This window comes from Carcharhinus amblyrhynchos, chromosome 24 (genome assembly GCF_965287045.1).
Source record: "Carcharhinus amblyrhynchos chromosome 24, sCarAmb.v2.hapA, whole genome shotgun sequence".
Lineage (NCBI taxonomy): Eukaryota > Metazoa > Chordata > Chondrichthyes > Carcharhiniformes > Carcharhinidae > Carcharhinus > Carcharhinus amblyrhynchos.
In genome coordinates, this window is record NC_137347.1 from 43299986 (window position 1) to 43327480 (window position 27495).

Consider the following 27495-nt stretch of genomic DNA (forward strand, 5'->3'; position numbering starts at 1 on the left):
GAGAGGCAAGAGATTGGGGATGAGAATCATGTCAGCCATGGTTGAAGGGCAGAGCAGACTCAATGGGCCGAAAGGCCTAATTCTGCCCCTATATCTTATGGCCTAAATGGCCAACTCTAACTCTAGGGCTGTGACTATAACCCCAAGATTTAGAAATTTTTGTAGATATTGCTCTTATCATGACACAGTGGATACTGGAAATCTGCAATAAAAACACAAAGTTCTGCAAATACTCAGCAGGTCTGGCAGCATTCATGGAGAACAAATCAGAATTAATGGCCTCGCACTGAATTGATCATGTCAAGTCAAAGTATAGCCTGTTTTTAATCCTCCTGATAAGAGTAGCTTATCAGCTTTGAAATGTAGCTCCTTTTTAAACAGCTGTAAAATCCCACGATAACAATATGCATGTTGTTTCCGAGTGGAATTTCAGTGGGTGCAAACAATAGTCTCGATAGTAATCCATTCAGAGCTTTACTGTCACCATGTTTGATGGAACTTAGTCATGAACAGAATCATTCTAAATAGATTATTTCTAATTATCCAGGTCAGGTTGTAACCCTGCAACATGGATTTGAAAAGCCAGCTGGAATTAGTTACAAGATTTCTCCAGAAACCACGGAAACTGAGATCAACGTTATCAAATGCTTCCAAGTAAATGGAATCATACATGATCCCATCCTTCCGCAGTCTGTCTTTCCAAGTTTGGAGGGCTTTGAGGTAAGTTTAGAATTTAGTTGAAACCTAAGTTTTCAGCTGAGGGACAGCATGGTGGCACACTGGTTAGCACAGCTGCCTCACCTCAAGGGTTCATGAAGGGAGGGTCATGTTTGACTAATTTGGTGGAATTCTTTGAGAACATTACATGTGCAATGGACAATGGGGAACCTGTGGATGTGGATTTCCAGAAGGCATATGACAAGTTGCTGCACCAAAGACTGCTACATAAGATGTACGGTTTTACGGGTAATGTATTAGCATGGATAGAGGATTGGTTAACTAACAGAAAGCAAAGAGTGGGGGTAAATGGGTGTTTTTCTGGTTGGCGATCAGTGACTAGTGGTGTGCTTCAGGGATCAATGTTGGGACTGTGATTATTTATGTTTACATAGATGATTTGGAGTTGGGGACCAAGTGTAGTGTGTCTAAATTCATAGATGACATAAGATAGGTGGCAGAGCAAAGTGTGCAGAAGACGCTGAAAGTCTGCAAAGGGATATAGATAGTCTAAGTGACTGGGCGAGGGTCTGGCAGTTGGAGTACAATGTTGGTCAATGTGAGGTCATCCATTTTGGTACAAATAACAGCAAAATGGACTATTATTTAAAAGATAAAAAATTGCAGCATGCTGCTGTGCAGAGGGACCTGGATGTCCTCATGCAGGAATCTCAAGGAGTTGGTTTGCAGGTGCAGCAGGTAATTAAGAAGGCAAATGGAAGTTTGTCCTTCACTGCTAGAGGGATGGAGTTTAAAAGCAGTGAGGTTACGTTGCAGCTGTGTACAGCTTTGGTGTCCTTACTTGAGAAAGGCTATACTGGCATTGGAGGGGTGCACAGGAGATTCATTAGGTTGATTCCGGAGTTGAGAGGGTTGGCTTATGAGGAGAGACTGAGTAGACTGGGGCTATACTCATTGGAATTCAGAAGAATGAGGTGAGATTTTATAGATATATAAGAAAGGAATGTTGTTTCCACTGGTGGGTGAGCCTAGAACTAGGAAGCACAGCCTCAAAATAAGGGGAAGCAGATTTAGGGCTGAGTTGAGGAGGAACTTCTTCACACAAAGGGTTGTGACTTTGTGGAATTCCCTGCCCAGTGAAGCAGTTGAGGCTACCTCCATAAGACTATAAGACCATAAGACATAGGAGCAGAATTAAGCCACTCAGCCCATTGAGTCTGCTCCACCCTTCAATCATGGCTGATATTTTTCTCATCCCCATTCTCCTGCCTATTCTCCATAATCCCTGATCCCCTAAATAATCAAAAACCTATATATCTCCGAATATATCTACCTCATTGAATGTTTTTAAGGCAAGGATAGATAAATTTTTGAACAGTAAAGGAATTAAGGGTTATGGTGAGCGGGCGGGTAAGTGGAGCTGAATCCACAAAAAGATCAGCCATGATCTTATTGAATGGCGGAGCAGGCTCGAGGGGCCAGATGGTCTACTCCTGCTCCTAGTTCTTATGCTCTTACAGTGCCAGGGACCCAGATTCGATTCCCAGCTTGGTGACTGTCTATGTGGAGTTTGTACATTTTCCCCCTGTCTGCATGGATTTCCTTCAGGTGATCCGGTTTCCTCCCACAATCCAAAGGTGTGCCAGTTAGGCGGACTTGCCATGCTAAATTACCGCTTGGTGTCAGGGGGATTAGCTAGGTAAATACATGGGGTTCTAGGGGTAGGGCCTGTGTGGGATTGTGGTCAGTGCAGACTCGATGGGCCAAATGGTCTCCTTCAGCACTGTTGGGATTCTATGACAAGTTGAAACCTAAAATCTAATTAAAGGCAAGAGAATACTGGCAAGAATTATCAAGAGACAAAGGTAAATAATGGGACTCGTGGAAGACGAATATCAGATAAATGAAAAGGTAACTCAGAATGAGAGAAAGGGTTGTAATTGTTAATGTTGCAATCTAGTTGTAAGCTGTAGTCGTAAATGAGAGTGTCTGCTATTAATTGATTTGATTTGATTTGATTTATGATTGTCACATGTATTAGTATACAGTGAAAAGTATTGTTTTTTGCACCCTATACTGTCAAAGCATACCATTCATTGAGAAGGAAAGAAGAGAGTGCAGAATGTAGTGTTACAGTCATAGCTAGGGCGTGGAGAAAGATCAGCTTAATGTGAGGTAGGTCCATTCAAAAGTCTGATGGCAGCAGGGAAGAAGCTGTTCTTGAGTCGGTTGGTATGTGTCCTCAGACTTTTGTACCTTTTTCCCAAAGGAAGAAGGTGGAAGAGAGGATGTCTGGGGTGCTTGGGGTCCTTAATTATCCCAACTGATTTTCTGAGGCAGCGGGAAGTATAGACAGAGTCAATGGATGGGAGGCTGGTTTGAGTGATGGTCTGGGCTTCGTTCACGATCTTTTATAGTTTCTTGGGTCTTGGACAGAGCAGGAGCCATACCAAGCTGTGGAATAACCAGAAAGACTGCTTTCTGTGGTGCATCTGAAGAAATTGGTGAGAGTTGTAGCTGACATACCAAATTTCCTTAGTCTGGGGAACTGGGGAAAGATTATAGAATTATTCTCAAGTATATTGAAAAATGGTTTCCGACTGTGTCAGAGACGGAAAAGAGAATGTGTGCCTATGTTCTCTGGGTTTTCGGAATAAACCTACGTTAAGGAAAGGCTGGCTCCAGATTCCTCCTTTGCTTTGTGAATGAGCAGTGATTTATACCAGTAAAGGCACTGAAGGTATAGCAGGAAAAGGAAGCCATGGGCACAACTGTGGAGGAGGCAATTATGAGTGATTGAGGAAGAAAATGGGGAGAGAGCTTCCAAGAACTAAATTTTCTGTAAACCTCCCCTCACCTCCTTGCTGTACCAACCAACAACACTCCTCCAAATATAACAGTAAGAAGTCTCACAGCGCCAGGCTAAAGTCCAACAGATTTATTTGGCAGCATGAGCTTTTGGAGCACTGCCCCTTCATCAGATGAGTGGTGATCATCACCACCCAGTCCAACGCCAGCATCTCCACATCATGGCTATCCCCAGAAGTAAAAAATATAAAAATGACAGAGAGAAAGAAAAAGAGTTGGGAAGGGGGAAAAGAGGGATAAAAGAGAAAGTGGGAGAAGTGAAGAAACTTAAAACAGCAGAGGGAGGTATATCCTGCAGCTGATGAGCAATTGCACTGATGGCTGTGGGTGTTCCATATCCTCTAACACCTTTGGTTTATAAATATCAATCTCAGTTTTAATATTAATATTTGAACGAACATCAACTTGTGTTTGCAGAAGACAGCGGCCAAACTGCTCCCCCACTTTGGGCGGAATGTAATGCCCTCCTCTGGTGTGTTTAATGGAGGGAGTATTTAATAAGTTGGGAGAGTGGGGAGCCCTCTGTCCTCCAACCTCCAGCCTGTTTGAGCCTGCACAGTAAAACCTCTGGACAGTTTTCTGCCCTCTGCCAATGAAGGCTTTAAGTGAGTAAACCTGTTTTAACTGATCACAGTGTTCTAGACATTCTTTGCAGAACACATCAGAAGTGAACTCCCCCACTGGAGCCTCTGTGATGCATTCTGTATCTACACACCTTCGTTGTTTTACCTGTACTAGTGCTAGTTTGCATGCACTGACATCCTGTGAACTTTAGCATCAACATGAGTAAAGAATCTTGTTTTATTTTTCTAGCTGCCATTGATCTTTGGTTGAGGGACAGCTGATGGTACATGCTTTCAAAGGGATACAGTATTTCCCCACGAAGGTGGTGATGATGGCCCAGGGGTATTGTCAATGGACTAGTAATCTAGAGACCTGAGGTAATTCTCTGGGGTCCTGGGTTCAAATCCCACCATGGCAGATGGTGAAATTTGAATTCAACAAAAAGATGACATCAAAGAAGAAATAGCGCAGCACCTAGAAAAGAATGGTTTGATAGAGCAGACGCAGCACAGATTCATTAAGGGGAAGTTGTGTTTGACGAATTTATTAGATTTCTATGAGGATGTGACTAGTGCAGTAGATAGAGGGAACTGGTGGATGTGGTGTTTTTAGATTTCCAAAAGGTGTTTGATAAGGTGCCTCACAAAAGGTTGCTACAGAAGGTCAGGGTGCATGGAGCTGGGGGTAAGGTGTTAGTGTGGATAGAGGATTAGCTATCTAACAGGAAGCAGAGCGTTGGTATCAATGGGTGTTATTCTGGTTGGCAGTTGGTGACGATTGGAGTGCCGCAGGGATCGGTGCTGGGGCCACAGCTATTTACCATTTATATAGATGATCTGGGGGGCTGAGTGTAGGGTGACGAAATTTGCTGATGACACAAAGATGAGTGGAAAAGCAAATTGCGTGGAGGGTGTGGAAAGTCTGCAGAGGGATCTGGATAGGTTGAGCAAGTGGGCGAGGACCTGGCAGATGGAGTATAATGTTAGCAAGTGTGAGGTTATCCACTTTGGCAGGAATAATAGTAGGAGGGATTATTACTTAAAAGGTGAAAAGCTGCAGCATGCTAAGGTGCAGAGGGACCTGGGGGTCCTTGCGCACGAGTCGCAAAAACCCAGTCTGCAGGTACAGCAGGTGATCAAGAAGGCGAATGGAATGTTGGCCTTTATAGTGAGGGGGATAGAATATAAAAGCAGGGAGGTCTTGCTGCAACTGTACAGGGCACTGGTGAGGCCGCAGCTGGAGTACTGTGTGCAGTTTTGGTCGCCACTCTTGTGGAAGAATATATTGGCCTTGGAAGGAGTGCAGAGGAGGTTCACTAGCCTGATACCGGAGATGAGGGGGTTGGACTACGAAGAGAGACTAAATAGACTGGGTCTGTACTCGTTGGAGTTTAAAAAGATGAGGGGGGATCTTATAGAGACATATAAGATAATGAAAGGGATGGATAGGGTCGAGGTAGAGAGATTCTTCCCGCTTAAAAAGGACAGCAGGACTAGAGGGCACAGCCTCAAGATAAGTGGGGGCAGTTCAGATCAGAGTTGAAGAGGAACTTCTTCACTCAAAGAGTGGTGAATCTCTGGAATTCTCTGCCTGTTGAAGTGGTGGCGGCTGCCTCGCTAAATATATTTAAGTCACGGATAGATAGGTTTTTGATAGACAAGGGAATTAAGGGTTATGGGGAAAAAGCGGGAAAGTGGAACTGATCCACTTCAGATCAGCCATTATCTTATTGAATGGTGGGGCAGGCTCGAAGGGCTAGATGGCCGACTCCTGCTCCTATTTCTTATGTTCTTGTGTTCTTATGAATTAATTATGACTGTGAAACTATTGTCGAGTGTGACTAAAAACACATCTGGTTCAGAAATAGGGAAGGAAATCTGCCAACCTCACCTGGTCTGGCCTACAGATGATTCAGCAATGTAGTTGACTTGTAAATGCCCTCTGAAATGACTGAGCAAACCACTCAGCTTAAGGGTAATTAGGAATGGACAATATATGCTGGCCCAGCCAACGATGCCCACATCCCAAATACATTTTAAAACGTTAAAAGATCATGCTGCCACCTAAATCCCAATTCTTGGGAAGAAGTTTTCAATGCTGTAGCTATTGCTGTTCGCTAGCATTTTGATTATCAATCAATCCTGATATGTACAGAGTTTTAGCAGAGTTTTAGCACAGCTGAAAACCAGTAACCAGCTAAGCAGTAAATAATTTTTTCTTCAATGTGGCCAGCTTGCCTTTCCACTTCAGCGGAAAATTGCAAATAAACAATAGTATTGTGAATAAGTTTCAGTATGGATATTAAATGCTAGATTCAAAGCAGGATTTTGAAAGTTAGCAGCGTGTATGATATGATAACGTATTTTAATCTCAATCGTTGTAGTTCATTAAAGAAGAGGAATATAAGGGACATAATTGCAGCGTATGGCAAAATATTATTTATGAGAATGAAAAGAAGAATACATACACCATTTGGATCACCAATTCTTCAAATGGTCCTGTTCCTGTCCATTACGAAATGATGGGATACAACACCCTGTTTGGCTCACATTATGATAAGTATGAACTTGATTACGGGACTGTGCAGCTTAACGTGGACCCAAATGTCTTCAAACTTCCTGAAGGTAAAGAACTTAACAGATTATGACAGATTCACAACGATGAGAAATGTTGATGTTGGCAGAAAATAATTCCCCATTTTGGTCATGTGGCTTGAGAACCAAGAACAACCTGAGATCTGATACAAGTGATGCTGCCACTGATGGATATGGCTGGGAACCTAATGATCCAGCCTGTTTGTGTTACTCTGATGTTGAGGAATGTGGAGCCCAACAAATGAATATTCGAATTGTACCGAATTTTGCTTTTGAACTTTCCATTTACATTTCTTTCTGCTGATTATCTCAACGGGTTTCTATGATACGGAGAAAGTGAAAACTAACCTGTTTTTTTTTAATAATAATTTATAATTTTGTTTATTAATCACAAGGAAGACTTACATTAACACTGCAATGAAGTTACTGTGAAATTCCCCTCGTCAGTGCACTCTAGCACCTGTTCGGGTCAATGTGCCTAACCAGCACATCTTTCTGACTGGGGGAGTAAACCAGAGCACCAGGAGGAAATCCATGCAGAGCGTGCAAACTCCACACAGACAGTGACCCAAGCCAGGAATTGAACCCGGGTCCTTGGCGCAGTGAAGCAGCTGTGCTAACCGCTGTGCCACATCCACTAAATAAATTACTGAATTGGTAAGTTTGACAACAACAACTGCAGAGTCAGTAACAGCAGCAAAGGAAATAACACAGAGATTACAACATCTTCATGTCTCCAAACCCATTTCTTTTCAAGTTCATCAGTACAGGAAACTCCCCTCCTCGAAATAAAATGACAAATAACTAACTCTGTGACCTGCTGCACATTCATTTCTTCAAAGGAATCTTGCAACGATTTTATTTCATGACTTTGGTTATTAACTCCACTTCTGGTTGCTTTTAATTCTGACCCAAATTGGCACTTACACTATCCAGCTGAGGTGGATCAGTAACTCCACTGTAGCTATCTGATCATGAAACATTTTTTAAAAAATCAAAGATAATGCAACTTTCACTCTTCAACTTTGGAAAAGATTAATGATTCCTTGTAAAGGCATTATAAAGCAGCTCACATTAAAATATTTCTGGGAAAAAGAAAAGAAACATGATTTTAAGGTAAACTTGTGGTTCAAAGCAGTATTGTTTATCAGAAATTAAATCTGGGGTATATGTTTTAATATTACACTTACAGGTGCAACAGAAAAAGAACAACTAAAAAGAACAAACTAGACTCTTGAATATTTCTGCAACTTCAGTAGCTATGTGAATGAAAATAGAATAGAACTGGGGAGATGCAGACTTTATTTTGGGTACAGATTACATTTCTGTGGGGTATTTTGGTGGAAATGTTCTTGGGTGTTTTATATGTCACAGTGAATCTGAACAAGAAGTCATGGACAGGGCTGAAAGAGAACAAACTGCAGTCCACTTCCTTTCGTGGTAGTAATCAGTATGTTTTTGAAAAGGAAGAGGAGTTTTAACCACTGAGTGTGTGGGTCAATCTGAATAATCAGCAGGAAACTTTTCATGGGTTTTATTATAGAATCCTTACAGTGCAGAAGGAGGCCATTCAGTCCATCAAATCTGCACTGACTGTCCGACAGAATAGCTTCCCCAACGCACACCACCCCCCACCCCCAACCATCCCTGTAACCTCACGTATTTACCCTGATAATCTCCCTAACTACACATCTTGGGACACTAAGGGGCATTTTATCATGGCCAATCCACCTAATCTACACATCTTTGGACTGTGGGAGGGAACCGGAGCACCCAAAGGAAACCCACCCCACCCCGGGAGAAGGTATAAACTCCACACAGACAGCCACCCAAGGCTGGAATCGAACCCTGGTTCCTGGCGCTGTGAGGCAGCAGTGTTAACAACTGTGCCACCATGCCACCCAACGAAGATTATTTATTCATTCCACCCTGAAAATCTAATGCTATGTCACTCATTTGTCAGTCACACACACTCACAAGGAAAATCCAATTAAAGCAAATAGCACACCTTTGTAAGCCATAAATCAATAAATAGTTTGTAAGTCAAATGATCCTTGGTGCAATACCGGTGATGAAAGGGTTACTGCTCCTGATGTGCAGTTAGGTTAATAACCAAAGTCATGAATTAAAATCATTGCAAGATTCCTTTGAAGAGGTGAATATGCAGCAGGTCACAGAGTTAGTTATTTGTCATTTTATTTCTCAGAGGGGAGTTTCCTGTACTGTTGAACTTGAAAAGAAATGGGTTTGGAGACATGAAGATGTTGTAATCTCTGTGTTATTTCCTTTGCTGCTGTTACTGACTCTGCAGTTGTTGTTGTCAAACTTACTACTTTCTTCCTGGTTCTCAGGGAGATGAGATTAATTATCTGTTATTGTTTTATAGCATGTGACCACATAGTCAATTGTCCAACCAGAATGATTTGAAGTTAGAAGCAATTGCTACACAAGAGGGAATGGATGATAGTCATCCATACTTACCTATTGCTGAACTGGTTTCTCCACAGCTTCCCTTGTTAAGGTTCAAGCTCTGATACAGTGCGGCTAGGTGTCCATAGATTTTGAATGTTTGTTATGTTCGCAAACAGTAGAAAGTGTGAATTACACAAATGGTTTTCACCTTGGTATGTCCATTCAAGGAAGGCACCACCCCGCCACCCACCATGTCACTAAATTTGGAAATTTCTGGAGATCTGAGATAATTCTGAGTCCCTGAAGCCATTGCAAAAGTCATCTGTTCCTTGGCAGTCATCTTAGCAGCTTCTTCAGGGTCCATTTTGAGGAGAATGAGCAGTTCCAGAAAATTCTACACTGAATACAGTCACATTTAAAGTTATAAATATGACATGTCTACTGGACATGACAAAGGTAAAACACTGAGCTGTCAAAGAGACTGCAGTTATATAGATTGATCTATTCTTTGATTTTCTGATGTAGAATGTGGCGTTTGTCTTGCTTATTCTAATAGAAAAATTTCAAGAAATGCTAGAAACCTGAAGTGATGTTGATTGATCTTGTTGATTTGTTTATAACAGGTTTACCTTGTGAAGGTTTCAGTAGTGATGAAGTAGTACACAGAATTCTGGCCAATCCCATTCAGGATTTAGTTACCACCAATAAAGAAGACCGGGTTCACCAGTTGTTTCAACATTACAAGGAGAAGTTTAAGAGAGATTATGAGAATGACGAGGAGGAGCATAATTTGAGAAAAGTCACTTTTACTCACAACGTGAGGTAAAGCTGCCTGCAGCATCCATTACTGTTGATGGTGATACCGGACCCCAAGTACAATAAACCCCAGGACTTTCTTCCCCTGGAATATTTACTTCAATCCTCCTTGAATTTGATCATATTGATGGCCTACTATTGATTCTAGATGGCCTACTCCTGCTCCTATTTCTTATGTTCTTATGGATTATGGGAAGAGAGTTGGAAAATGGAACTGATCCACTTCAGATCAGCCATGATCTTATTGAATGGCGGGCCAGGCTCGAAGGGCTAGATGGCCTACTCCTGCTCCTATTTCTTATGTTCTTACGTTCTTATGATGGTCTTTGCTGCTTCGATTGCATTTCTAATTCAAAATACACATGTAGCATGAGAGGCACTTCAGATACATAAACATTAGTATTATTGTATACGTATACATAAACATTATTATTATAGTATCCAAAAATTCATATACATGAGCATTTGTATTATAGTATCTGTCTTGGGCACATGCTTTGAAGAAGAAATATTGCATTCCACAGAGTTAATAAGCTAAGATTGGAACCTAATCCAACAACCTACTTCTCTCCTGAGACGTAATTGTTATGGTTTCCAATCCCACGTCAGCACTTGAGAATACCAATTTAGGCCGACATTTCGGTTCAGTATGAGGGAAGATGGGATTGTCAAAGGTACCAACCTTTGGATGGAACATTAAATCCTCTCTGTGAATGTAAAAGATCCCAAGGCATTATTTATAACAGTAGAGAGTTATTCCTGGTGTTCCGACCAATCTCTATTGCTCAGAGAAAGATGTTCTGATTGTTATCACATTGCTGTTTGTGAGAGCTTACTGTCAGTAAATTGACTATTTTACATTAAGACAGTGACTATCCTTCATAAAAATTATTTACATAAAGCACCTTGAGATGTCCTGTAGTCACGAAAATCCCTATTACCAAAGAACAAAGAAAAGTACAGCACAGAAACAGGCCCTTCGGCCCTCCAGGCCTGTACTGACCATGCTGCCCGACTGAACTAAAACCCCCATACTCTTCTGAGGACAAAGACAAGACTTTTTCCTGTTTTGACAAAGATCCAACACAGTTTGGAAGTGGGAAAAAGGACTTTCAGTCCTACAGCACTGTACAACTGATAACTTGTGAGTTTAGATACAGTTGTTCTAGAGGCAAACATAGAATTAATGGTGCACACAGCAAGGTTTTATAAAGAATAAATGAACGAATGGCCAAATAATTTGTCTCTTAGTGTTGTCAGAGAACCATTGGGGAACATTCTGTTCTTCCTTACTGGATCTTTTAAAGGGGTCTCAGCAGAATAATGAAGCTTTGATTTAATATTTCTTTTGAAAAGTGGCATTGTTCCCCCACACTGAAATGTCAGCTCAAGACAAAATGGGGCTCAAACCCCATTTCAAAGGTAAAAGGATTCACAGTGTGCAAACTGACACGAAGATTTAAGAGTGTCAGACAATGAGACAGATGCTCCACCCATCAACCTAGCCTGAGAGATAAAGATATAATCCATCGTAACACACAGGTATGTTTCAAAATGGATATTGCAAATGCATCCTCTCAACCTACAAAAGACAAAGCAGAACAGAGCATAGAAAATTGCATCTTTTAAATAGTTAGTAGTTACTGTTGATTTAATTCCAGTTCATTACAGGAACAAAAATACAATGGAACAATTGATATCCTCACTTTGATCTGGTAAATCATTAATAACATCACCTGTAAATAAAGTTAACTGTGGTTTAACATCCATCTATAACTGCCTCAATCAACTCATTGTGATAACGTGTGTACTCACCTATCTTATAATGAAACAATTTCATTCCTTTGTTTTGAAGGTATATCCATTCAAAGAATCGGGCAAATCTAACCTATAAAATGGAAGTTAACCACCTGGCAGACCGAACTGTGGATGAGATAGCAGTTATGACAGGGAGACTGAAGAGAGACTCACTGAATAATGGACAACCTTATCCTGCTGAGCGCTATGTGTTAACTGTTGCCCCTCTTAATGTGGACTGGAGGTTGTACGGTATGTAGTTCTGTTGAAGGGAAGGAAAAACTACTAATTTGGTTGAGAAATGTACAACATAACAAGCTGATCAATTTTAAACTATTCAGTATATATTAGCCTCTCCTCTCCCCTCCAGCCCCCACTTTCCCCGCCACCATCGACATCCACTGCAACCCCCGCCTCCGCTCCGCCATTCCCTCGACCCCACCACCACAATAAATCCATCAAACACAATCAGGAGAATTACATTTAGTAACTATTTTGTAGACGTTGAAACAAAAGATCCCAACTTCCCATTATCCCCTGGGTAAAATCTTAGCAATAACGTGTGTTTATATGGCACCTTTTAACATAAAGTCCCAAAGCATTTTATAGGAAAAAAACGTCTGTCAAAATGTGATGCGGAATCACTGGTCAGAGACAGGTTTAAAGGAGTGCCTCCACCCCTGGTATGAGTAGAGGTTGGAGAAACTTGGTTTGTTCTCAGTGGAGTGACCGAGGTTGAGGGGAGACTTGATAGAAGTCGACAAGATTATGAGAGGCATGGATAGTCAGAAGCTTTTTCCCAGAGTGTAAGAGCCAATTACTAGAGGGCATAGGTATAAGGTGTGAGGGGCAAGGTTTAAAGGAAACGTACGAGGCAGATTTTTTTACACAGAGGGTGGTGGATGCCTGGAACTTGTTGCCGGGGGAGGTAGTGGAAACGGATATGGTAGTGACTTTTAAGGGGCATCTTGACAAGTACAAGGCGTGGGCTCGTTGGGCCGAAGGGCCTGTTTCCCGTGCTGTGTTGTTCTTTGTACATAAATAGGATGGAAATAGACGGATATGGACCCCGGAAGGGTAGGGGGATTTAGTTAAATGGGGCAGCATGGTCGGTACAGGCTTGGAGGGCCGAAGGGCCTGTTCCTGTGCTGTAATGTTCTTTGTTCTTTGAGTGTCTTAAAGAAGGAAACACAAAAAGATAGTGAGGCTTGGGGAGGGAACCTGGCAGCTAATGTCACTGCCACCAAGGCTGGCCCTTGTTTCTCTTTTTCATACTTTATAAAAGGAGTCAAATTCCACCAATGTAATATTGAGTCACTGGCTGGAATTTTCCCATTCACCCGCCACGGGAATTGTAGTGGGCGGCAGCACTCGGACCGTGCAAAGGTCCACTGACCTCGGGCAGGATTCTCTGACCTTGGGGTGAGCGTGGGAGGAAATTCTCGGCTATTACGTTTCCACCTTCTCGAGCTAAAATCAGTTTCTATATTATACAATTTAAAAATCAACTCTCCATAAGCTGAGCTGCTGTAAAAAAGCAATGCGATTGTTGTCATTAATTGGAGGTTACCTAGTTGTGTAATTGACTGGAATTTGAACATTAATACCTCACTGAAAACTTCCCCATTTTTATAAATACTGAAAATTGCATTATAACTGTTGCAATTTGTGATTATTAAATGCTGTAATACCAATAAATATCTTTTGGTGGTGCTGTGGGCTCGTACAAGTCACTGAAAAAATAATTGACTTTGTAAAATAATATCCTCATGCCTGCCCCAAACCATTTGCCCCCGTTGCAATAATTTTGAACAGTGGTCACTGTTACACTGACAAAGGCAATAACCAATGTGTACACAGCAATATTTCCTAAATAACAATGAGATGGATGAAGAGGTGGATGTTGTTTGATGGATGAACATTGGCTGGAATACCCTCCTCTTTCAGTATGTTTCTGGGATCCTTTTATCCTTTCATAGGAAATGGACATCACTGGCTCAGTTGGCATTTCCTGCCCATCCCCAATTGCCCTTGAGAAGGTGGTGATGAGCCATTATCTGTGATTGCCGCAATCCACGTGGTACAGGTATACCCACAACGATTTTCCACCCATTATAGCAAGTGGGCAAGGCCTTAGCTTCATGCTTGCTTCAAAAATCAGAATCTGTAACAATGCTGCACTCCTGTGAGCACTGCACTGATATTCCAGTCTGAGAATGTGACGGTAAGGACATTTCAACACAATCAGCACCTTCTCAACCTCCATCGCTGCTCCCGGCAGCATTTACTCACTTTCCTGAACTCTGCTAAACACCAGAACCTTCCGAAACTCCAGGGCCAATAAAAGCTAATAAAACTAGCTTGCAAGTTGAAGGGCAGTGAATTTAAGTAGTACAGATGTGGGGTGGTGCGTGGGAATAAGTGGGAGGGACCTTAGTTGAGGTTTGTGTTTATTAGAACATTTTAGAGTGGAAAGGTCATCAAATCAGCTTTGGAAGCAGCGTCACAATCTGGCCATTGTTCATGCCACTGGGAAACACATTAAATGCTGTAGTACCAATAAATTTATTTTAGTTAGGTTGATTGACCATGCTAAATTAACCCTTGTGTGAGGGGAGTAGTAGGGTAAATATGTGGGGTTATGGGAATGGGGCCTGGGTGGGATTGTAGTCAGTGCAGCCTCGATGGACTGAATGGCCTCCTTCTGCCCTGTAGGGATTCTATGATATATAATGCCGTGACATGTGTGAGTCACTCCAAAAGTGGGTGGGAGAGGTGTGGAAGCCATTTTCCTCACACAGTAACACATAAGAACATAAGAAATAGGAGCAGGAGTAGGCCATCTGGCCCTTCGAGCCTGCCCCGCCATTCAATAAGATCATGGCTGATCTGTCGTGGCTCAGTTCCACATTCCCGCCCTCTCCCCATAACCCTTAATCCCCTCGCTTATCAAAAACCCATCAACCCGCGTCTTAAAAATATTTAGCGAGGCAGCCTCCACCACTTCAACGGGCAGAGAATTCCAGAGATTCACCACCCTTTGAGTGAAGAAGTTCCTCCTCAACTCCGTTCTAAACCGCCCCCCCTTTATCTTGAGGCTGTGCCCCCTAGTCCTACTGTCCTTTCTGAGCGGGAAGGGTCTCTCCACCTCTATCCTATCCATCCCATTCATCATCTTATACGTCTCAATGAGATCTCCCCTCATTCTTCTAAACTCTAACGAGTACAAGCCTAGTTTATTCAGCCTCTCCTCATAGCTCAACCCCCTCAACTCCGGCATCAACCTAGTAAACCTCCTCTGCACTGCCTCCAAGGCCAAAATATCCTTGCGTAAGTGCGGCAACCAAAACTGCACACAGTACTCCAGCTGCGGCCTCACCAATGCCCTATACAGCTGCAGCAAGACCTCCCTACTTTTATATTCAATCCCCCTCGCTATGAAGGCCAGCATCCCATTCGCCTTCCTGACCACCTGCTGCACCTGCAGGCTGGGTTTTTGCGACTCATGCACAAGGACCCCGAGGTCCCTCTGCACCGTCGCCTGCTGCAGTTTTTCGCCACGTAAGTAATAGTCCTTCCTACCATTATTCCTACCAAAGTGGACCACCTCGCACTTGCCAACATTAAATTCCATTTGCCAGTTCCTGGCCCATTCACCCAGCCTATCTAGATCCTTCTGCAGACTCTCCACACCCTCCATGCAATTTGCCATTCCACCAAGCTTGGTGTCATCAGCAAATTTCGATACCATACACTCGGTTCCCTCCTCCAGATCATCTATATAAATGATAAATAGCTGAGGCCCCAGCGCCGACCCCTGGGGCACTCCACTAGTCACCAACCGCCAATCCGAATAGCACCCATTGACCCCCACTCTCTGCCTCCTATTAGACAGCCAATCCTCTATCCACGCTAACACCCTACCCCCAACTCCATGCCCCCTTACCTTCTGCAATAACCTCTTCTGAAGTACCTTGTCAAACGCCTTCTGAAAATCAAGAAAGACCACATCCACTGGCTCTCCTCTATCCACCGCCCTAGACACATCCTCATAGAACTCCAATAAATTCGTCAGACACGACTTCCCCTTAACGAAACCGTGCTGCGTCTGCTCTATCAAGCAATTCCCCTCAAGATGCCTCGCTATTTCCTCCTTGATGACGGATTCTAACATTTTACCTACAACAGACGTTAAACTAACCGGTCTATAATTCCCTGCCTTTTGCCTGCCACCCTTCTTAAACAACGGCGTAACATTAGCCATTTTCCAATCTTTCGGCACTTCCCCGGAATCCAGCGACGTTTGGAAAATAACCACCAAGGCATCCACTATCACCTCCGCCATTTCTTTCAGAACCCTTGGATGCATTCCATCCGGTCCTGGGGACTTGTCCACAATCAGTCCCTCCAGTCTGTCGAGCACTGCCTCTCTAGTAACAATAATGTCATTGAGACCCTCCAGTCCTACCATCCACCTATAGCCCTGAAACTACCAGCGTTACAGAGCTGAATCTCTTGGCCTTTTTATCCATTGAAGATGACCTATATTAATTGAAGAACAAATGTAACTGGATTCAGTGAGGAGAAGATTGAATGTCTCCTCATTTCCCTTGTCCTTGTTTTCCTGTAAGAAGTCTCACAACACCAGGTTAGAGTCCAACCAGTTTATTTGATAGTAATCTCACAAGCTTTCGGAAACCGTGTTCCTTCTTCAGGTGTGTGGAAGGTTCTGATCAGAGAAGGGCAAATAAAGTCACACACAGTTTACAGAATACTGATTAGAACGTGAGTCTTTACAGCTAACCTGCTATTCAAGTCTTAAAGATGCAGACAATGTGAGTGGAGATAGTATTAGCATAGGTTAACCTATGAATATCAGGTTAGCTGTAAAGACTCACATTCTAATCAGTATTCTGTAAACTGTGTGTGACTTTATTTGCCCTTCTCTGATCAGAACCTTCCACACACCTGACGAAGGAACACTGTTTCTGAAAGCTTGTGAGATTACTATCAAATAAACTGGTTGGACTTAAACCTGGTGTTGTGAGACTTCTTACTGTGTTTACCCCAATCCAACGCCAGCATCTCTACATCTTGTTTTCCTGTAACAGGCTTTGAAAGGATGCATTTGCCAATTCAATGAGCATTTAACCATTTATACACAGTGATTATAAAAGAACCAAGCAAACAGGTTTTCTTGAGATTTAAAGCAATTCGCTTTAATATAGTTAAACCAATCTGAGTACAATAATAAAAATATGCTTTGACTTTCACACACTTGGGCCAGAATTTAATGTCCTGTCCCCCTGCCGCCGCCTTCAGGCAGCTTCTGAGGGGGCATAAAATTGCATTGACACGATTTCCTTCAGGAATCCGTCTTGCTCCATTCTCACAATCGGGCAGACAGTATCCTGGATGGGAGGTCTATCCATGCCCTTATTCAGGCTTTTAAATATCCACTTATTGAACGTAATCAATCTGAAGGGCCCCTGTGATTTGAGGTGCCCTCCCCTCAGGGATCTGGGAGCTCCAGCCCCACCCCCCTCTCCTCCCAACCTACCAACCTACCCCCCAAGTCATTCTCTACCCTCCTGCCCAAGGACCCTGGTGCAGTCTTATGACTTGGGCTCTGATCTAGGCAGCAATACCTCTTCTGGCCATTGGTGAATTACAATTTATTATTTATTTGACATCAGCACATTTTCATGACAGATCCTAATTTTGAACCATTTGTCTCTCTCAGGAGCAGTGACCCCTGTCAAAGACCAAGCCATCTGTGGATCCTGCTGGAGTTTTTCTACAACTGGTGTTTTAGAAGGAGCGCTCTATCTCAAGGTGAATCGTATGCTTAGGAAATGAACAGCATTATTGGATATGTAATGGAATGAATTTTATAGTGACACAGTAATATTGAATATTAATGACATTCAGTGGAGAAAGCGATGACAACCGGGGTAGAAACCTTGATCTGTTCAGTTCCTGATCTGAGTGAAATCAGAAAGGGAAGGACAAATTGGCAGCTGAAGGGCCTCTAAATGGTGCACAGTAAAATAAGTGTGAATATCTGATCCCAGGCAATTCAAATGACCTTCTGTTTTCAGGTGGAATCAGTAACACACAGAATTGGCTATGTGTCTGCCCCTCAGGCCCCAGCCAAAGGGCGGGACAGTGAAAAATAAAGAAACAAAACATACTTAGAATAAGCTTTAAAAAAACTATCTTTGACTTCGGTGGGACTGAAAAATCCCACCAGCGGGACCTGAAAATCCCACCAGCAGGAGGAGCTGGAAAATGCCCCCATGCAGGATGGGAAAATCCCACCAGCGGGACTGAAAAGTCCTGTCAGTAGGAGGAGCTGGAAAATCCCACTGGTGAAAGGGGCTGTAAAATGCCACCAGTGGGAGGAGCTTGAAAATCCCACCTGCAGGACTGGAAAACCCCACCTGCAGGACTGGAAAATCCTGCCAGTAGGAGGAGCTGGAAAAACTCACAACTGCCAGCACCATCAAAATTCTGGAAACAGTTAATCTTTTTTCTGGTTAAAAGACAAAACTTCTAAAAAGCTTTGAGCTGCTTGACTTCACCTCAGATTTGAACAACTGATTTGTTTTTAATTTTAACTTTAATCAAATCCGGTTTCTCAATTTATTCTTTTGATGCTAAGATAAGGGAGGTAAATGAATAAATACTATATGAAAATTAACTTTCATTCTATTGAGAATTGGCTAATTTAGTACAAGTGCTGGCATTTCTGCTATTTTCCTAATAGTCTAACACAGATATTCAAAGAGAATACTTAATTCAATGTTTCCTAGCAGCAACCATTTGAATGAACAACTCCAACCCTGTGGCTGAAAAACCCAAGTTTGAGCTGTCATTTCTTTTACGTTACAGACAGGAAGTTTAATTCCCCTTTCACAGCAGATGTTGATGGATTGTACCTGGGGTTTTGGAAACCATGCATGCAATGGAGGATTGGAGTGGAAGGCATTTGAATGGATCTTGAAACATGGTGGAATTGCTGATGCACATTCATATGGACCTTACATGGGACAGGTCAGTGGTGAGGTTTCAAGTAGTTAATATGGGCATTGGTCAGCTGAAAAGCTCTGAAAGTAATGTATTTGACTAGGGAAGTGAGAATCAGTTTCTTCAATTATACCATTTTCCAAGCGTCATAACCAATGGAAATGACCCTCTTGATGCTCCCCAAATAAGATGTTCTGCTGAACACCTGGCTATACTTTACCCAAAATGCCACACTAGGGGGTAAAACCCTTATTACTAGATTGCCCCTGCTCATCCTGTACCAGGTTCTCCTTTGAACACCTCATGCTGTTCCCTTTTAAAATCATTATGGTTTCACCATCTCCTCTCCCCAAATTCCCTCTCGAGTTCCTCAACTCAATATCCTCTTTCTTTCCTCCCTCATCCTTGGAGATTTTAATCATCATCTCAACTTCACCCATTCCCTCTTCCTGCAAATTCATCACTCTCATGCCCTCCCTAAGCCTGATCGAGCATAAAATATCTCTGCCTCATTCAGGGACCTGGACCACACTGAGGCCTCGCTCTTGTTATAATCTCAAACACCAACAACAGTGACTTTGGTTCTTCCTTTTATTCTTAACCAACCATATCTCTCTATCCTCTTTAATATCCAATTACGTATACAGCTGTCCATCAAACATGATAAAATCTGCATTGCGTGTCACAGATGATGTCTGACCTGCTTAGTATTTTCAGCTTTCAGATTTAGAGCACCTGTGGTATTTTACTTTTCTATAAAATGCTTTCTCTGGTGGCTCCTTTCCACACTTTGTCTTCAGTCTTCACTTGTAATCCTTTATATTGACAATCAGCTTTGCAGCTCTTCATGGTGAGAATCCACTGAGTTTGGATCATATTGAACCAAATAAAAATCCTGGGGGACTTGACAAGGTAGATGCTGGGAGGGTCCCTTGTGAGAGATACTTAAAGTAGGGACACACTATATAAATCACCTAAAATTTTATTTGATTTATTATTGTCACATGTATGAGTATACAGTGAAAAGTATTGTTTCTTGCACGCTATACAGACAAAGCATACCGTTCATAGAGAAGAAAAGGAGAGAGTGAAGAATGTAGTGTTACAGTCATAGCTAGGATGTAGAGAAAGATCAACTTAATATTAGGTAGGTCCATTCAAAAGTTTGATGGCAGCAGGGAAGAAACTGTTCTTGAGTCGGCTGGTATGTGCCCTCAGACTTTTGTATCTTTTTCCCGACGGAAGAAGGTGGAAGAGAGAATGTCTAGGGTGCGTGGGGCCTTTAATTGTGCTGGCTGCTTTGCCGAAGCAGGGGAAAGATAGACAGAGTCAATGGGTGGGAGGCTGGTTTGACTGATGGACGGGCTTCATTCATGACCCTTTGTATTTTCTTGTGGTCTTGGACAGAGCAGGAGCCATACCAAGCTGTGACACAACCAGAAAGAATGCTTTCTATGGTGCATCTGTACAGGTCGGTAGAATCGTAGCAGACGTGCTAAATTTCCTTAGTCTTCTGAGAAATTAGAGACATTAGTGGGCTTTCTTAACAATAGTGTCAGCATGGAGGGACCAGGGCAGGTTGTTCGTGATTTGGACAACTTAAAATCTTGAAGCTCTCGACCATTTCTACTACATCACCATTGATGTAGATGGGCATATCCTCCGGAAGTCATTTTGTTGACACTGAGGGGCAGATTATTGTCATTGCACCAGATTCTCTATCTCATTCCTCTAGTCATCTTGTCGTTGTTTGAGATCTGACCTGCAACAGCGGTGTCATCAGCAAACTTGAAAACCGAGTTGAAAGGGAATTTGGCCACACAGTCATAGGTGTATAAGAAGTAGAGTAAGGGACTGAGGATACAGTCCTGTGGGCACCGGTGTTCAGGATGATCGTGGAGGAGTTGTTGTTACCTATCCTTACGAGTTATGGTCTATGGGTTAGAAAGTTCAGGATCCAGTCGCAGACAGAGAAGCCAAGCCCCAGGCCAAGGAGTTTGGAGATGTGTTTTGTAGGAATAATGGTGTTGAAGACTGAGCTGTAGTCAATAAATAGGAGTCGGACATAGGGGTCTTTGTTATATAGGTGTTCCAGGGTTGAGTGTGGGGCCAGGGAAATGGTATCTGCTATGGACCTGTTGCAACAGTAGAACTGTAGTGGATCCAGGCAGTCTGGGAGGTTCGAATTGATTTGTGCCCTGACTAACCTTTCAAAGCACTCCATAATGATGGATGTCAGAGTGACCAGACGATAGTCATTAAGGAACACTGCCTGGCTTTACTTTGGCATCAGGATGATGATGGTCAGAAATTAGGAGCCACTGGTCTGGGGAACTCTCTTCCCCAGAGAGCAGTGGAGGCTGGGTCATTGCATATCTTTAAGGTTGAGCTTAGCAGATTCTTGATCAACAAGGGAGTCAAAGAACAGGACGCAGAGAGGAAAGTGGAGTTAAGGCAGCCACAATCTTATCAAATGGCAGAGAAGGCTTAAGAGGCCAAATGGCCTACCCCTGTTCCAACTTCTATTTGTATTTCAGTGTTTGAAAGTTTTCCTTGTTTCTCAGTGAGTTAAACTCCAGATTCAGTTTGACCGTAGTGTAGCATTTCCACCCCTTCAGCAGACTGATGGTACACCTCTGATGTGTACTAGTTTTGTGTCTTTATAAATATAGTTTTGTCCTGAAGCCCAACAGTTTTGAATTTAATAGTAACCTCATTATCCAATTAGTCTCTCACCTTTGATCTATTCGTGTAGCTCACCCTGCAATTTTATTTCCTTTTCAAGTAATTTTTCCAATTACCTTTTGAAAGTTGCTGTTGAACCTGCTTACCCCACCAGTTCAGGCAGTGCATTCCTGAGATCATGGATAGGATCTTACGTCTTTGCTGGAGTGAGATCAGAAATTCCTGCTCGAGGTCAATGGACATTTCCATTGTCTGCCCCTTGCCTTCTCTGATTCCATGATGGGCGGAGCAGTAGAATTTTGGCACAGGACTTTGTGTAAGAGGAATGGCATGCATTGCAATTTTCTCAAAGAAATCCAGGATGTTGGTTTTGCACAAACTTCCTTGTTTAAAACTGGTTACTGTTCGCTAATTTGTTCTTTAGTATTTAAATCTGTATCTGGGAGAGCTTGTACTATTTGGCATCAGTTCTATAAATTCTTACACTGATTGGCACAGTAGTTAGCACTGCTGTCTCACAGCTTCAAGTACCTGGGTTCAATTTCCAGCTCGGGTCATTGTCTGCGTGGAGTTTGTACATTCTCCCCTTGTCTGCATGGGTTTCTTCTGGGTGCTCCGGTTTCCTCCCACAGTCCAAAGACGTACGGGTTAGGTGGATTGGCTGTGTTAAATTGCCTCTTAGTATTCCGGGATGCTTAGATTAGAGGGAGTAGCAGAGTAAATATGTGGAGTTACTGGGATAGGGCCAGGGTGGATTGTTGTTGGTGCACATTTGATGGGCTAAATGACCTCTTTTGCACTGTTGGGATTCTATGATCAGTGTTTTCAGGTCACTTATTCAATTCTTGTGTAACTTTGATGTAATTTATCTATATGCAAAGGATTTGAGAAGAAAGTATTATTGATTTTCAATCTAGCCTAACTCAGTTGAATGGGTTTTGTTTCACAAATGGCCATCACTGTAATTTGCCATCACTGTAATTTGCCACTGGATTTCAGAAATTGGAGCGCTCCATCACATAATTTAATTATTTGTTAGTTTCATTGGCTGGCTCCACTCTCAGGCTACCTGTTAAAAAGGATGAGTTAGGAATGGCAAATCAGACCTTGCAGATAGGTTGAAGGAAGAGAGGGAGAGACACAATTAGTTGTCAACTTGTCAGCATTTTGTGCAGAGACATTGCTAACCTTGCTAAATCATCATCCCTTAGTTGCCTCATTATTCATTGCGTAGTGTATCTTTTGTACTGATGAAATGCTCACAAAACATTCAGGCAAATTCTTCAGTCTTTGGGTTTTCTCACATTAACGGGGCTGGACCCATTGCATTTGCAACCATTAAAAAGCTACTATATTGTCTGTAGGAAGATATGATGCTTGGCTTCATCAAATATCAGCCCTTGGATTTTTATAATGAGTAAGTAACAGGCTGAAATCTAACCAAGCGATTGCCTAGTTTGCCATTGTTGATTGGCACCTATTAACTGTGACTGGCAGTTCCATATGATCAGTGCAGACCAAAAAAAAGGAACATTCATACAGACACAGCTTTTTAAAGTCAGGGCAGCAAGTATATATTACATTTGGAGACCTGAGAAAATCACACTGAAGGTATGTAATTGCTTTAGCAATATTAACTTGATAAGAAAGGGCTTGTTCTCAATGTGAAATAGGATGTCTAAGGCCTACAGGGTTGTTTATAATAGTGATTTCAGAACTTCAGTTTTTTACAGTTCATGTCCATATTTTGAGATGGTGTTTATTTTTAGCCTGGATTCTGCCACTATAATCAATCTACACTCAGAGCCAAGATGAAGAGCTACACCATTGTTCCTTCAGGAGACAGCGATGCTTTGAAAATGGCCATCTTTAAAAATGGGCCAGTGGCTGTTGGGATCGATGCTTCACAAAAGTCCTTTAGCTTTTACAGCAGCGGGATTTATTATGAACCAAAGTGTAGTAAGTATTCTAATTTCCGTAATGCACTGGAGAAAGGATATATAACATTTTTGTTTGTAATAAAGAACAATACAGGGACAGGCCTTTCAGCCCCCAAGCTTGCCTTGATTCCTGATCCTAATTTAGACCCACTACTTAGTGCCCATACACAATTTCTACTCCTCTGTTTATTTCCCGTACATGTGTCGGGTTGAACGTTGCCAACGTGCCTGTTTCACCACTGCCACTAGCAGTGCGTTCCAGGCACCCACTGCCCTCTATGTGAAAAACTTTCCCTGCCATGTCTCCCCTAAAATTCCAATAAATGTCACAGCTTTGGAATATAGTTAACTATTGCTATGGAGAATGTTACTGCTGTATTTGTAGTAATCATAGGAGTTAGAATCATCATAGAATCATACAGCGCAGAAGAGACCCTTTGGCCCATCGAGTCCGCACTGACACATTAGAAACACCTGAACTCCCACCTAATCCCATCTACCAGCACTTGGCCCATAGCCCTGACGTGCCAAGTGCTCATCCAGATACTCTTTAAAGGATATGAGGCAACCTGCCTCTATTACCCTCCAAGGCAGCGCATCACCACCCTCTAGGTAAAAATGTTTTTCCTCACATCCCCCTAAACCTCCTGCCCCTCATCTTGAACCTACATCCCCTCATAATTGACCCTTCAATTCAAAGATTTTGATTTGATTTATTATTGCCACATCTATTAGTATACAGTGAAAAGTATTATTTCTTGCGCGCTATACAGACTGTTCATAGAGAAGGAAACGAGAGAGTGCAGAATGTAGTGTTACAGTCATAGCAAGGGTGTAGAGAAAGATCAACTTAATGCAAGGTAGGTCTATTCAAAAGTCTGACAGCAGCAGGGAGGAAGCTGTTCTTGAGTCGGTTGTTACGTGACCTCAGACATTGGTATCTTTTGTCCAATGGAAGAAAGTAAAAGAGAGATTACTATAAATACAGCAGTAACATTCTCCAGGGTGCATGCGGTCCTTAATTATGCTGACTGCTTTTCCGAGACAGTGGGAAGTGTAGATAGTGTGAATAAGTGAGGGGCTGATTTGAGTGATGCACTGGGCTTCATTCACAACCCTTTGTAGTTTCTTGCATTCTCAAGCAGAGCAGGAGCCATATCAAGCCAAGAACCAGAAATAAAGCTTTCTATGATGCACCTGTAAAAATTGGTGAGAGTCACAGTGGACGTACCAAATTTCCTTAGTTTTCTGAGGAACAGCTGCTCCTTATCCACACTGTCCATGCCCCTCATAATCTCGTACACCTCGATCAGGTCGCCCTCTCAGTTTTCTCTGCTCCAATTAAAAAAACCAAAGCCTATGCAACCACTCTTCATAACTTAAATGTTTCATCCCAGTTAAAATTAATTCTGATACAAGTCACGTCTTCAAAAATGACCATATCTGTGGGGAACCTATTTGAAACAATGACTCAGAAATATGGTAAAATATGTACTCAAATATAAGGGGTAGGATGCTATATTGATTCTTAAGTACACAAGTAATTCTTTAGAACCAAATCTTAAATAATGTTAGCATAATGCTTATGTTTCTACACTACTAATCCCGAGGCCTCGACAAATGAGCCGGAGACATGAGTTCAAATCCCCTTGTGGAAGCTTCGTAATATATATTCTATAGATTAAATACACCTGGAATAGAAAGCTATTTACACACTAATTGTGACCCTGAAAGTTCAGGATTGATGTAAAAACCACTTGGTTCTTCAGGGAAGGAGATCTGCCATCCTTACCTGGTCTGCAGATGGTTCCAGATCTTACAGCAATGTGGTTGACTCTGAAATGGCCTAGCAAGCTATTCAGCTTGTCAAGAAGGTGGCTCACCATCACCTTCTCCACCATGGACATTAAATAAAGACCTCGCCAGTGATCCCCAGCATCCTGTGAAGTATAAACAGTGATTGGATTTTCCTATTTTAATGAAGCAATCTATCAATGAACCAGCTGTTCTGTTTCTCCAATGTTCCATCAATCCCCATTCCACCACTCAAAAAAAGGACAAACCCAGATGAAATCCTGCACACTCCCATCTATAAACAGAGCAGTTTTCTATAATCTATCTGCATAGATGACATCAAAGGTGAGGATTAAAAGGCTGTGACTTTTTTTCTGGTATTCTGAAATTATGCAATAAAATTATGAATAAAAATAGTTTTGATACATAGACAAATGTTATGTAAAATAAATGGGACAGGAATCTATGGAAGTCTTTTAATGCTTTGGTGTTACTGTTTTAGGAAATAAGATGGATGACTTGAATCATGCTGTACTTGCTGTGGGTTATGGAATACTCGCTGACGAACCATACTGGCTCATTAAAAACTCTTGGTCAGCATACTGGGGCAATGCTGGATACATATTGATGTCCATGAGAGACAACAATTGTGGAGTTTCTACAGATGCAACTTACGTTACCCTGGAGTAACTGCACAGATAGATTTACAAATATCTGACTTGAATTGCTCAGCTAAAAATCATTTGATCAGAGTTTATTTTTTGCACAGATTATTGCAACAATCTTTTCCAATATGATCATTAATAACTGAATACAAACCAATAGGGATTGTCCACAATGATAAATAAAACTGAACTTTTCCTTTATATTGCTGTTTTCCCAAACTGGTGAACTTTTGAACACCAGCGTACTTGTAGTTGCAGAGCTTGTCTCCTTCAGTGGATGTATTCCTGTACATGATGAAGAAGAAACATGTCTGACATTTACAAAAATCAGTCTGATCGTGCAGACACAAAATCTCTTTTGCTTTATCGTGTACTTTGTTTTGCTCGAATAAATCATTGCAAAATTTTTCCTCAGAGGTGAAGTCCTTTCTTTCATTTATGAATGTGGTTTTTGTGTGAAAAATTAACACGATTGTTATTATTTTAAAAATACCTGATATTAATTTGTAACAAAAATACAGTTGATTAATTTTCCTACATCATGAAGAATCAAGATAGTTGTGAATAAATCTAATAAGGAATTCAGAATAATGTTTTTACCCAGAGGCGGTGAGTTATGATGAACTCATTCCCACATGAGATAGATGAGGCACATCGTATAAACACCTTCGTAGTAGGCTGGATAAACACATGAGGGAAAATGGAATAGGTCACATTGATAGGATTAGAGGGAATAGGGTGACAGGAGGTTTAATCTTGGTCACAAGGGAGTCATAGAACATAGAACACAGAACACTACACCACAAACAGGCCCTTCGGCCCACAAGTTGCACTGATCATATCCCTATCTACCAGGCCTATCTATAACCCTCAATCCCATTAAATCCCATGTACTCATCCAGAAGTCTCTTAAAAGACCCCAACGAGTTCGCCTCCACCACCACCGACAGCAGCCGATTCCACTCACCCACCACCCTCAGTGAAAAACTTACCCCTGACATCTCCTCTGACATGAGTTTTTAAGTCATTTGAACTTCTTGCACTTACTGTGGGTAAAGGTGAAGTACAGGGAAAAGCTTTTAAGGAAGTGGTTCACTGCAAAGAAACAAGGCCAGGGATTATTTTGCATTCCAGGATGATCCTTGAATAGTAAACAGTTTTGACAGACAAAAGCAGAACCCTGTGGCACTTCGTGTAGACCAGCCAGATATGGTAGGGGATGGCATTATACATCCCTTGGACATCAGGGAGTGGAGATGAGGGCAGAAATCGGGGAATTATCCATCAATTCTATTAAGTGGACAATGGAAAGTCAGTTACATCTGAACTATGCAATCCCAGCCAATTTATAATTGCATTTTCCAGTACCACCTGAGGTGATCCTCTGGGACATGTGAGGATTAACCAGTGAAATCATCAGACACACAGGAGCCCAGTAGAGCAGTTAGCAGTGCTCCTGTCTCTGAGCCAGAAGGCTCCAGGCTTGAGTCCCACTCCAGGACTTGTTGGGCACAAACAAATGCAGCCACTGATGGGGGTAAGCCAGTGTGTATGAGAGGTAGACCAGAGGGAGAAGAGGTTTTTAGAATGCAGCAGCAGAACATTAAAAAACTCATAAGGGAGAAAATGAATTTTGACAGAAAACTTGCATGC

The 27495-nt window shown here is 42.1% G+C and overlaps 1 protein-coding gene across 2 annotated transcripts in view; it reads left to right on the forward strand.

Annotated features, from left to right (window-relative positions):
- The window catches only part of LOC145357693 (digestive cysteine proteinase 2-like), a 39335-nt gene extending 13079 nt beyond the window's left edge, over positions 1–26256 (forward strand). The window contains exons 4-11 of one of the 2 annotated variants that reach the window (XM_080211120.1): positions 548–720; positions 6494–6734; positions 9740–9938; positions 11788–11981; positions 17473–17564; positions 18624–18785; positions 23213–23402; positions 25680–26256. In XM_080211120.1, coding sequence (XP_080067246.1) covers positions 548–720; positions 6494–6734; positions 9740–9938; positions 11788–11981; positions 17473–17564; positions 18624–18785; positions 23213–23402; positions 25680–25867 — 1439 coding nt within the window. In that variant the 3' untranslated portion in view covers positions 25868–26256. The remainder of the gene's footprint in view (positions 1–547; positions 721–6493; positions 6735–9739; positions 9939–11787; positions 11982–17472; positions 17565–18623; positions 18786–23212; positions 23403–25679) is intronic. The other variant, XM_080211121.1, reaches the window with a different exon arrangement.
- Positions 26257–27495: the final 1239 nt, after the last annotated feature.